The sequence below is a fragment of the Lycium ferocissimum genome, chromosome 8, assembly GCF_029784015.1.
Source record: "Lycium ferocissimum isolate CSIRO_LF1 chromosome 8, AGI_CSIRO_Lferr_CH_V1, whole genome shotgun sequence".
NCBI lineage: Eukaryota > Viridiplantae > Streptophyta > Magnoliopsida > Solanales > Solanaceae > Lycium > Lycium ferocissimum.
In genome coordinates, this window is record NC_081349.1 from 39,250,946 (window position 1) to 39,264,200 (window position 13,255).

The 13,255-nt window shown below is 32.9% G+C and overlaps 1 protein-coding gene across 1 annotated transcript; it reads right to left on the reverse strand.

Annotated features, from left to right (window-relative positions):
• Positions 1 to 8,897: 8,897 nt before the first annotated feature.
• Positions 8,898 to 12,737, reverse strand: LOC132066918 (expansin-A4-like). The gene is made up of 3 exons (XM_059460107.1): positions 12,518 to 12,737; positions 11,098 to 11,410; positions 8,898 to 9,656 (listed from the first exon to the last, which is right to left on the reverse strand). The coding sequence occupies exons 1-3, from the start codon at positions 12,669 to 12,671 to the stop codon at positions 9,353 to 9,355; spliced, it is 771 nt and encodes a 256-aa protein (XP_059316090.1). The 5' UTR covers positions 12,672 to 12,737; the 3' UTR covers positions 8,898 to 9,352.
• Between the last annotated feature and the right edge of the window lie 518 nt (positions 12,738 to 13,255).

The following is a 13,255-nucleotide window of genomic DNA, read 5'->3' on the forward strand; positions in this document are numbered from 1 at the left end:
GATGGTATAATTAACAGTCCTGACACATTCTGTAACCTATTCTAGCAGTTTTGTGGGGAACCCCAATTCTATCATAACTTACTCTAGATAAACCCATTCAACAGAGTCATAAGCTTTTTGGAGGTCAATTTTAATTACACATCTAGGAGAAATATGCTTCCTAGTATATGCTCTCATAAGTTCATCAACCAGAATGATGTTATCACATATTTTCCTTCCGGGTATGAAATCTGCATGTGCTTCACATATGAGGCTAGCCATAACAGGCCGGAGGCCAGCAGTAAGTATTTTCCCAATCAATTTATACAAAACAATACAACATGCTATTGGTCTAAACTCTTTAATTGTAGTAGGATTAGGGGTTCAGGCACCAATGTGACTGTTGTACAGTTTATAGCTCTATAGAGGATATATACCTGAGTGAAAAAACTCTTTTGTGACCTGTAAAATATCATCTTTCAGTAGATGCCGGTCTTCTGATAAAAATGAGCATTGTATCCATCTATACCAAGTGCTTTGTCTCCATCAATGGACTTAAGTCCATCAAGTATCTCTTGATCAGTGACCTCTCTAATCAGCAGCAATTTTTGTTGTTGGGACAAGACTGGAACAAAATTTTCATCACTTCTCTATTAACAGCAGGTAATGTGGATGCTGAGGATCCCATCAGTGATTTGTAGAATTGAATGACCTCTACCTTAATATCCTCAGGATCAATAAGTTTCGCACCTGAAAAGGAGGTGAGTTCTAATATCTGTTTTCTTTGATTCCTCTATTTGAGCACAACCGAGAAGTATTTAGTATTTGCATCCCCTAGTCTTATCCACTTTGTCCTTGACTTCTGTCTGAGCGCACTTTCTTCTAGTAGATACCATTTCTCTAAGTTCTGTATAACATGTTGCTCTGATTCCAGTAGATCATCTGAGCTATGGATAGTAATCTGATGTTGGATTAGAGCTAGATCTTGCCTGGCCTTCACAATCTTCAAATTAATACTTCCTCACTATTCAACTTTCTCAATGCTGGTCTCAGAGCCTTAAGCTTGAGCCAAATATTCTTCAGTCCATAAGAATTCAGTTGCTTATCCCATGTTTGCTGAACAATATCCAGGAAATTGCTATGATATGCCCATATGTTGAAAAATCTAAATGGGGTTTCCACATTATAGTGCATAGAGGTTAGTTTTAGTAACATTGGTGCATGGTCTAAAATATTAGGAACGTCATATTTTAATGTAACATGACCCCAAAGCATCATCCCATCATGGTTACCAAAGGCGTTATCAATTCTGCTCCAGATTCTATCAGAACCCTGTTGCTTGTTGATCCATGTGTAATATTCCCCTCTCCACTTCAATTCGTCAGTTGCAGCTAGTGAATGCAATCAGAGAAATCCCTTACCTCAGGAAATGTTATAGGATTGCCAAACAGTCTATCATCAGGCTGTAGAACTGAGTTAAAATCTCCACAAATCAACCAAGGGCTAGTGACTGCTTATTCAATATCAGCTAAACCAGTCCCCAGTTCCTTTCTTTGCTCTATAGTATTAAAACCATAGATCACAGTTAACAAACTATTAAAAGAGCAAGTTCTTTCCCTTACTGAGCAATGGAGATACTGAGCACAACTTTTGTCAGATCACATAACGTGTAGTATCACATAGATACCATATTCTTCCATTTGGTGCATGTTGATAATTTGTTTATAATACCCCAGCCAGGAGCAACATTTGAACTTATTCTACTAACTTTATTTGCTTTGACTTTTGTCTCTACAATACCAGGTAACTTTATACTATTATATAAATTTCTTTCAACATACTATTATGTAAAGTTTTTTGTGCTTCATGCTTTAAATAAACACAATGAGATAAATAGTAAGATGATGTCGAAACTATGAAAATGAAAGATTAGAGGCCTTTGCTATCATCCTCACAATTTGAATAAATTTATTTACATATTGATATGAGTTCTCTAACATGATATCATTATTTAGTATATAATTCATGTCTACTTCGCATAGAAAATTAGTCTAGTTTGTCAAGTCAAATCTTTTTTTTATGACTTAAAAAAAAGAATGTTTATAAATTAATTAAGCAAAATAATACTTCCTCCGGATGAAAAAAGAATGTCCACTTAGCATTTTTTTCTTGGGTCAAAAAGAGTGTCCACTTATCAAATCAAGAAAGAATTAATCATTTTTCTTCAGATTTGTCCCTATTAAGTGTTATGTGATCAAATCCCAATACATATTTAATTAGGGGCAGTTTAGTCAAATTACCTATTTTTGTCTAGGAATTAGTATTTTCTTAAGGGGTGTGCAAATGGCTAAGTAAACACTCTTTTTTATCCGGAGGGAGTATTTGGTAAAGGACAAATCAGTTAAATCACAACCTTTTATATTAATAATAATTATGTTAAGAAAATTATTACAGAGAAAACTAAAATAAGAGAGGTACGCATAATATTATAAACCACAAAGGAAGTAAATATTACATAACCAAACTTGAGGGGATGTTTATGTAATTATCTCTTTTATTTTTTGGCTACAATAACTTTGTGGGTAAACCAATCTAACTTATGTGACTTTGTAAGAGAAAGTCCATAAGTTGAGTGAGTCTATTAATACAAAGGGTAACTCTGGACCATTATGTAAATATTTAGGTATGATCATAGCATTTCACCCATAGATGTAGGGGTGCTTATCGGTCAGCTCGGTTCGGTTTTGTGAATTATTGATTCGATTTATCGATTTTCGATACTTAACGGTTCGATTTTCGGTTTAACCAATAAGAAAATGCTCCGCTAATTTTTTTCTTTCTCTTGTTTTCATTTGTTCATATATACGCTGCTTTCATGTATAAAGTCTACACGAATTTTACAAGACAAAAACTACAAAATGTACTGTAGCAATCTTTCAAAAATAAAACAAGGGCAGTTCTTAGTTCATTTGTTCATAAACAATGCCAACTTCTTCAGAAAAAACACTAGCAGCAAGACAAACTATAAAATGCAAAAGCAAGCAGTAAGAAACAACAACACCAAGCCAGCAACTTCAAAGATCCAAAACTGAGAGAACTCGCAAGCATGAGGGAGAAAGGCAGAGAGGCATCGCAAGCCCTAATTCGTATGAGAATTGAGAGAATATAATTAGACTAAGCGTGTCTGGGGTAAGTAATTTAGAAATAGGGTTTGTATTTAAAAATTATAATTTAAAGCCACTAATATATAATTAGGGATAAAAATGTAATTTAATATAAGCTTATTGGATTATCGGTTTAACCATTAAGTAAATCCTTCATACCGGAAACCGAGCCGATAGCCCAATAAAAACACTTACAAAACAGTTTACAAACTGTTAACCCAATAACCTGATATCGATAAACCAATAACGGTTTATCAGTTAAATCGGTTTTTGCATGCACACCCCTACACAGATGGGTGGCAATCCCCGGACACTACATATAATTAGACTACATACATATATTATTCAGGAGTGAAGCAAATTTGCAACCAATTCAATCAAGCTGTAAGAAATATTAAGTCCTCATATATTTCGCGCCTTCAAATTCTTGTTGTGAAATGGCACCTTTAGGAGTTGTTTGGTTTAAAGACACGTTATGCAGAAATTAATGCAGGACTATTTCTTATAGGAAAAAAGCAGAAAGAGTTGAAAGGGTAAAAGAAAAACGTCAATCGCTGTGAGCCTCTTTTTATTGAAGTTTGTATAAAACGGGGACAATAACCACTAAATAGTAGTCACGTGGGAACAACCCTGCACAAAATTTTGATTGCTTTACTCATAGGTCTATTTGGGATACATCCAAGTTAACCTAAACCCAATTACTGAACCATGAGATTGACCAAAAATGTATGTAGCTTGCCCCGAATTAGTTGCCTATAACTCAAATTTTTGTTTCAGTTTATATAAGGAAATTTGTTTACTGGCGTTTTTGTGACACGCTTAATTTGAGGTGTATTAGCAATAAGACATCTGAGCTCACCTAATATTTCAGTAATGGATGGAAAATGTTTAGAGTGGACTGTGTAAGGGGGCAGCACTGTCTTAGGGACATTGGCTAATGTTGGCTCCATGGAAAAGAAAATTGTACTCTTCGTAACAAAAACTTCATCACCTACTTGTTTAAACGTCTTCATCTCTGAATCATACTCGTATAGATATTCAGGCGCACGCGGTACATCCCTACGTCTTCCCAGGAAAAGCAACTTTTCCCCCTCAAAACATATTGGTAAACCAGGACCACCAAGGTTGAATTTGGGCAAAGTGTATGAAACTGTCCAATTACAGCTTACATAATCATAACCAAACACGACTATGAATTTTTTGAATGCACAAACTAGGGTAAGTACACCTCTACCAAATCCCAACACTGCATCGAACATAAAAGAAATTACGCCGTACATGGGATCCTTGACATAACGCTTGAGAACCTTAGGGTGCTTAATAATTGTGACCTCTCCAGTATTACTCTTTGTATCAAAAGCAAGAATATTACCGTCAGTGAGCCAATGCAAGCAATCGTGCACATAAACAGGTTGGTTGTTTCCCGTGGTTCATTAATGTACAATATGGTATGGTACGGTAGGGTGTTGTATTGTATTGTACTGTATTAATGAACACAATATTTGGATAGACTGTATCGTTTGTTGTGGTTTAATAACATTTATATTGTTTGGTTTGACGGTATGGTACTGTCTAATAACTTGTAAGTTTACTAAAATAGCCTTAACTCTTAATTAGAAATTAATTTATATATATTAATAAAACTCAGGTAAAGAATAACATAGGAACTTTAAAAAATAAATAAGTAGTGGGTGGGGTAGGTGGTGTGGGATGAGGGTGGGGGTTAGTTGTTGTGGGGTGGGGTTGAGCGGTGGTGAGGGGTAGTGAGTGGTGGTTGGGGTGGTAGGTGTGGGTGGCAGAGGAGTGGGGTAGTTAGGGGTGGGGGCGGGTGGTAGGGCGGAGGTAGGGTGGGGTGAGTGGCTGGGGTGGGGGTGGGGAGGGGGTGAGTGGAGGAGGGTGGGGTAGGGGTTGGGTGGGGTGGGGTAAGGAGGGGGTGAGTGGTGGAGGGTGGGTTGTAGGGTGGGGTAGGGGCGGGGTGGGGGTGAGTGGTAGGGTGGGTAGGGGTGGGGGTGAGGGGTGGATGGTAGAGGGTGGGTATAATAGAGAAATGTACGTAACTACGGAAAAACCACCAAATTTATGGTTTCAAAAATTGGGATTTTTCATGGTTATATAACCATGGAATGAACCACGGGTTTACAACGCCATACCACATAATTTTAAGAATAATGGAAACAAACATGATTTCATAGAAAACCATACATTAATGAACCACGGGAAACCTCCATCCAAACAGGGGGTAAGGAAGTACTGAAAAGCTTCATTCGCAATTCGAATTCATGCCACACTACTCCAGCTTCTTCTGATGAAAATACGCGAAATATATACCCTTGGCATTTATTCAGCATCCCAAGGGTTACCAATTTATATCGCTTGAAGTTGGATGATCAATAGCTAATCCTGCGCCACCACACATAATAGAAAAAAAGTTTCTAGGCTCAGGGTAAGGTATCAATTGGTGCACCCCAGTTACAGGATTGAAAATACAGGAAGTCTTAAATTGGTGAAATTCAAGGAGGAGGAGACCCTTGCAAGAGGCCAAAAGTGAAACGTTAAGGGATGAAGTCGTTGATATTAATATACCTAGACCGTGGCGAGGTGTGTTGGATGGTACTTTATGGAAAACATTTGGTGGTATTTCGTACCGTGATGGTGATGGTGATGAGTAGATAACTAGTTTTGTAATGTTTTGATCTTGAAACCATCGCGAAGCAAAACTTTGAGAAACGTTTGGTTCGCAAAGTTTATTATTAAAACTCTTGCTTAGAACTCTACATTGAACTGCAAGCTTCACTGGCAAGCGGGAGATGATATCTATAACTAAGTCTTCATTCAGTTCCATATTCGTGTTTCGGACTAAGAAGAATTATGCTATGGAATGGATGCTCTAGAGTTAATTATAAAAGGAAAGAGAGAGAGATTTTTAGAGAGAAGAAGATTGAAGGAGCCTGACGGTAAGTGTACAAAACCTTTCTACACCATCAAGTATAATTTTAAAAGGTAATTAACCAGAACCTAAGTAGTATTGCCTTTTTAAGACAACTAGTATAATTTACGGAAAAGGAATACTAAAGGCAAGCTGAATCCTACTTGGATTCTAACAAGAATTATTTCCTAGTCACTGGTAACCAAATTATTCTCCATTTCCAACATTAATTACAATTATGTTTGTTGATGTTACTGTATATGCATTAGCACTTCTATTGATTTGAGAGTTTTTATTGCATGGGCTAAGATATAAATTCACATGTGAAGGTGTTATTAATTTAATCGATCGTTAATCGTTAACCGATACCGACAATCGGCTCAATTAGTGGTTTAGTTCATTTAAAGACTAATAACTGGTAAGCGAAATCGTTGAGCGCAATATCCAACCGAATTGTTCGATAAGCACCCTAAAAGAGGCTATGCATGAAATTTTTATACTCTGTACATCACAATTTGTGTGATGGAATTTGAATTTCGATAGTTAAACTTCTTAATTTTGACGGCAAATTTGAACTTAGAATATCTAAGTTTTTTGGAATAGAATTTACATATTTGAAAATCACGTAAAAAATACTTTAAATCACGGTTATTTGATTATTCAAGATAGTTAAAAGGCATATGAAAAGACCACAATAAAAGAATACTCATTTGATGCTCGAAATTCGAACTCTATCACATGATTGATATAGATGGAGTAATTTTTTTTTAAAGGGAGAAGCAACATTTATGGTGCTCCCTCCACGTGCTCAAAAATTGAGTGAAAGTCAAGCATTTTGCCATGCGTGAATGAATAACTTAAGTGGTCATCCAACTATAGCAAATTCTGTGTCAAAGTCACTTATATTTGTTTATCAATAAAGTCATTCAAGTTAGAGTAGTATATCAATAAAGTCATTATAGCCACAAAACTAAAAGAATAATTAGATAAACCTCCCTTGAAGTTTGATTTCGTTTAACTTACCTCCATTGTGAATTTGTGATAGGCTCACTTCTCTTATGTTACTTTTTTTTTTGTAATACTTTTTTAACCTAATTATTATTAATATAAGAAATACAATTTAACTAATTTGTTTATGTTTAATTGATTTGTAAATATATCTTTTAAAAAAATATATTTACATCTCCATTGTTATTCACGTGCCACTTCATGGGACAATCCTCAATAGATTGTTTAATAAAAAACTTAATTTGAAGTGAAAGATAAATTATGATATCTGAAATATAATATATCTAAAAAATTAAGAATTATCAGTTGAAGAAAAAAAAGAAAAATATCATAAAGATTAAAATTCAAATATATCAGTGTGGAGATATAGATAAAGTTAGATAATCGCTTTATTAGATAACATAAATTCATTATTTTTAAAGAATCATGAAAATTAATAAATAGTTTATGTATATTAACAGTTAGTTTTAACATAGATATATATTGAATTTAAATATGTTAACGGAAGGTGATAAGAAATTATCGATTTTTTTATATCAAACAAACAAGATAACAATTTTATAATTTTTTTTTTTTTTTTAATGTTCAAGCATAGCGCAGGCCCTAATACTAGTATTGTCAAAAAGGCAAATACCTTGGATAGAAAAACATCATTATCAAGCAAATACTTGTTACATAGGCGAGATTCCATATTTTGAAATTAAAAAAATCTCAATGTTAAATAATAAATTTAATCTAGATATACCAAGACATTTTTTTTAGATATACATGTCACGTGAATAACAATAGCTATGTAAAATTATTTTTCTTAAGAAAAAAATGTTTATAAAATTAATCAGACAGAAGACTATATCATGAAGGGTAAATTAGTTAAATTATATTTTCTTGTTTATATAATAATTAGGTTAAAAAGTTACTATTAGAAAATTAAAATAATAGAGGTAAACATAACCACAAAGGAGGTAAAGCAAATAAAACCAAACTTGTGGGGAGGTTTATGCAATTATTTTGTTTAGTTTTTTGCTATATTTGTTGATATACCATAATAACTTGAGTGACTTTATTGATATAAAATAAACATAAGTGACTTTGGTAGAAAATTTGTTATAGTTAACTGACCTTTTAATTATTCACTCTTTTTTACTCTAGTTGCCTGAAAGTACAACATGACGTTTTCTTTAGTTTTAGTGGCCCTTTTGGATATTTCGTTTGTTGGAAATGTTTGATTTAGTAAACTTAAAGGAATGTGTATGCTAAACATAATAAAATATGGATGAAATTAGATCGATCCTCAAACTTCAGGGGTCATTTTAGTTAAATTTAGGTGTTAATGGTTGAATGGTTGCTGAACCTAAAATGTTACTTTCTTCATTTTATTTTATTTGACTTTATTTAGTTGAGCACGAAGTTTAATATGTTAAAAGAGAAACAAAATCTCACAATAAAGTTCAGGTTTGAACAGTTTAATGAACTTAAATACGTGAAAGTTGAATAAAATTGTGTCAAATATTTCAGAACATCTAAAAGCGTAATATGACTTGTACATTATATTATTACAGTGAAGTGAAATATAAAAGTACTAGTTGAAATTTAATTCGATAGATTAATTGTGGTGTTAACTATTAGAATCAGAATAATTTCACGAATTGTAAATCTTAAAGTTAAAAAATTATACAAAAATATAAATGTGACAGAAAATTTGAAATATTCAGGAAGAAAAGTGTCACGTAAATTGGATATAGTTATTACTTTGAATTTCATTTTCCGATCTTATAAAGTGTTATGTTGAATTAAAAAGAGAATAGAAAATAAGATTTGGAAATCAGTCCACGGTTTATTCTTTTAATGGAAATTACCCATAAAAACTTAGGAATATGACAAGATTTCAATAGTTTCAACTCAAAATCCACTTGAATCTACTTTAGGCCTAAGCTTGTGTAAACTAGCCACCACAGCTATACAAAGCCATACTCCTTACATGCCACATACAAGTTGATTTACATTATATACACAAACACTGTAAAACAAATTTGCATAATAGGTAATTCATCTTATTTTAGACTACTAATTGGTAAAATTCACAAATAGCCACTTTTCAACTCTTGTAATTGAAAAATAGTCATTGTCATGTAGTTTCGAATTTCACAAGTTAAGCTCTAGAACAACATGGAGTTTCACTTGTGTAATTAGAAACTACATGACCGATTGAGGGTGGCTATTTTTCAAAAATAAAGTCTAAAAATGGCCAGTAAACGCTACTTTTGACAGTGGGAAACTAAAATTGACCCCCTTCAAAAGTTTGGCCAAATTGCCAATTAGCTGGTGCAGCATTGTTGCTTGTGATAGTTCTTCCATCACTTGTTGTCACTTTAAATGAAAGACTTTGGCCATTGAGATATGCATTGCTTTGCCAATTTTGACCCCAATTTCTTGACATTAATTGCCATCCATTTTTGGACCCTTTTATTGAAACTGAATGAACATCCCCAGCACCACCAACATTAGTAACCAAAATTAAGTTGTAATAGGAGTGGCCATTTATTGTAAACCTTATTCCTCCCTTCTTCTTGCATGATACTCTGTCAAAGACCAAAACAAAATCCCATATCAATTATTAATCTTTCAATTCGAATTTATGTATCATATTTTCCTTTTTAATTTGTTCCAGAAAAAATATCATACTTTCTTATTAGAAATAATTTAACTTTAAATTTTTTATTGCTACATAAATGTCAACTACTTGTTTTACACCACAAATTTCAAAAGTTTTTATTTCTTTCTTAAATTTTGTGTCCAGTCACACCACATAAATCGAGACGAAAAATGAGTACTCCTCAAAGTTGAAGCTAATGCTAATATATATATATACCTAAAAGAATCATATTTTTTAATTTAGAAATAGTTCAATTTTATTATTTTTGTTTTACCTTGACTAATATGACTTGCTGGCACCCTCTTGATATGAAATTCACTTTTTTATTATATGAGAGAGCAATATAAAAGGACATTTTGGAATTATACACGGGGGGTCTCATGTGTCAATTTCAGCGGAGGCAAAATCTGTAGGTTATTTCTTCATATATACATATCCAAATCATGTGTAAGCTGGCTCGAACACTACGATTATAAAAAGGACGGAAAAAGGACACAAATGACCATCGGGTGAAACTATTGACACTCGATGGTCCAAGAATCTTAAAAGTCATTTTTTAGCCTTTTCAAAATAATGCCATTTTCTAGCCATTTTTCAACTAATTCCAGCATATCCATATAAACTGTATCATTGTTGTATATATGTCACTATTGTATATGTACAGAAAATGTATCATAAGTATAGAAACTGTATCATTGTTGTATAGAATATGTATCACTGCTGTATATGTATAGAAAAAATATATCATACGTATAGAAACTATATCATTATCGTATAGAATATGTATCCCTAAAGTATATGTATAGAGAATATATCATTGTTGTATAATTTGTTTATAATAAATGTATAATCAATGTATAATTAGAAAATGTATCAATGGTGTATAATTTTTGTTTAATAAATGTATAATTAATGTATACTTACTAATTATACTCATCTTATACATGTTTTGAAATATTTCTTGAAGGATCAATTAACGTATGCTTACTAATTATACATGTTTTGAGATATTTTTGAAGGGTCAATATGAATTTCTTTAGTCGATCTTAGTGACGACTTTTCGATCTTTTGTGGCGACTAAATAGTTATGTTCTTTTTGTAACGAACAGGACTATTAATAGTAAGGGTAATTTTGGTACTTTTATCAAGTCATCTAAAGATATTTACAATATAGTCATTTATTAAAAAAAAAAAAAAAAGTGAAATTAATTAGTAACCTGAAAAATAAAATTAATTAATTACCAGCTACTATATATAACATGTCAAAATGTTTAGTCTAAAAATCCTTTATGTGTATATAAGTTAAATTGTTAAAACTCCGTGCTTCGTTAAATACTGTCACATAAAATGTGACGAGCAAGTAATACCTGCGGAAAGATATGGGGACGATGCCGGCTTTGTACTGTGCAATTTTCAAGAAAGCAGGTTGTGCCAAATCAAAGTGTTGCAGAGGAGGATTGCACCAGCCACCACTGTTGCTAGGTAGTGTTGGATTTGGAGGGCAAAAATTTGTTGCAGTGACAGTAATAGTTCCTGGTTGACACAGTTTGCCGTCATTGTTGCATTTGAGCTGGTAGCAAGCACCACATGTTAAACCATTGTTGAATAAGGCTGTGCTTAATGCAGCAGTGTTGGTTCCATAACCTTGGCTGTACAAATTACCATAGCCACATGCACCCCCTGCATTTTTTGAAAATATGGTTACAGTTAATTACATAACTTTTTAGAGTACTATACTTTGATATTGACTCACTATAGTTATAATAATGTAAATAAGTTTTTTCTTATTCATCCGGTACCCGCTTTAGGTTTGACTAAACCTGATTCGGGTTGGGAAATCTCAATTTAGAAGTAAAGTGCTTCCTATCAGAGAGGCGGTTCTATTTTCAGAACTTCAACACAAGACCTCTGATTAAGTGTTAAGAAGTATTTATCGCTCCACCATAACATTGTTGCAAAATAGTAATTAGCGGTACTCATCTTACGGTTGAGAGTAATCAACTTAGGGTGTAAAGCCTTTCCAATCAAAGGCAATTTCATTCGAGGATTCGAACCCGAGATCTCAGATTAATTAAGGACGAGTAATCATCATTTGGTTGAGGGATAGAAAATAATCCCACCGCAAAATAAGAGAATGTTTATATGAGAGATTAAGGAAAATAATCTCCACATAATTGGCAATGCGCAGCTTTGGTTGGTTGTATAACAAAAAATTACTGCACATATATAACTTTATGTGCAATGTTCAATTAGCGGCATTAAATAATACATGTACATAGCTATGTTTGATTTATATGGTATGAGTATTATTTATGTGGAATAAAAATGCGTGTATTGACAATATAAAAATACATACTATATACATATATATTATTCACCGCATAACAATTCATACAACATAATTATTCATCGTATAACAATCTTTTAATTCATCATTCACTGCTTAAACAACACATTCTCATATATAATTCCGGCATATCTAATATGTGAATTAACCATACAAAGGTACTATAAAAAGGTTTGTTTCAATAAGCACAATCTAAGGGCCTCTATATATACCCTACTCGAGAATGCACTATATACTTAGCATGCACTATACTTACGAATTATCCTTGAAGCGAGTATCTATCAGAAATAGTCTCTTTATCTTCTCAAGGTGGACCGTGGGGATAAGATCTGCATACATTCTACCCTCTCAAAACTTCACTTGTGATACTTACATACAGGGCCTATTTCAAGAAATAAAGTAAATAAAGACTGAATTAAAGAAAAGTAGTGTAGACATACCCATTGTGCCAGATGCATCACCCCCTCCATAGAGAGTGGCATGAGCATTTTGCCACCCTCCATTATCACCAAAACTACCATTGAAGCACAAGCTAAAGAAGATGAGAAGAAGAGAGAAAATGGAAAATGCTGAGGGAGGATAATAAATAGCCATTATTGATAAAGAAGAAGTTTTCAGGTAATTAATGATAGAGAGAAGATTAGAGAATACTAATTAAGTGGCAGCTAGCTTGATACATAAAGATGAGGGCATTGAGGGGTACGGAGAAGCTACTTATATAGAGAAAATCCAAGACGAAATTGGAGCTTATATACCCATATGGGAGGCAAATTTAAATATGATTTAAGTTATATACATTGATAATATATTTTTTCTGTTTTAAAATACTTTTGACTTTTCGTTTCTCAAGAATCAATTCAACTAATCTTTGAGCTAAATAAGATTAAATTAATTCAATATTTTAAAATTAAAATTTAAATATTCGAAAATTACATGAAAAATACTATAAGTTGCAATTTTTTCATATTAACATGGTGAAAAAAAAAAGCATCGGAAAATATTGTTCAAATTGAAATTGAAGTTCATGTAGCTTGAATTTCTAGAAGCAAAACGTTTACAAATATTTTAAGACGGAGGTAGTAATGGTTTTTAAATATCGTTGTGTAATTTAACCTGTTATATAAAGTTACTTACCATTTATTTTAGGGTACTGACTAGGGGTGTGCATGGACCGGGTT

Coding starts and splice junctions, on each gene's coding strand:
- LOC132066918 (XM_059460107.1), bottom strand. CDS start 12,671: ATGGCTATTTATTATCCTCCCTCAGCATTTTCCATTTTCTCTCTTCTT. Junction 11,411..12,517: donor TGATGCATCTGGCACAATGG/GTATGTCTACAC, acceptor CAAAAAATGCAG/GGGGTGCATGTGGCTATGGT. Junction 9,657..11,097: donor GTCCCCATATCTTTCCGCAG/GTATTACTTGCT, acceptor GGTCTTTGACAG/AGTATCATGCAAGAAGAAGG.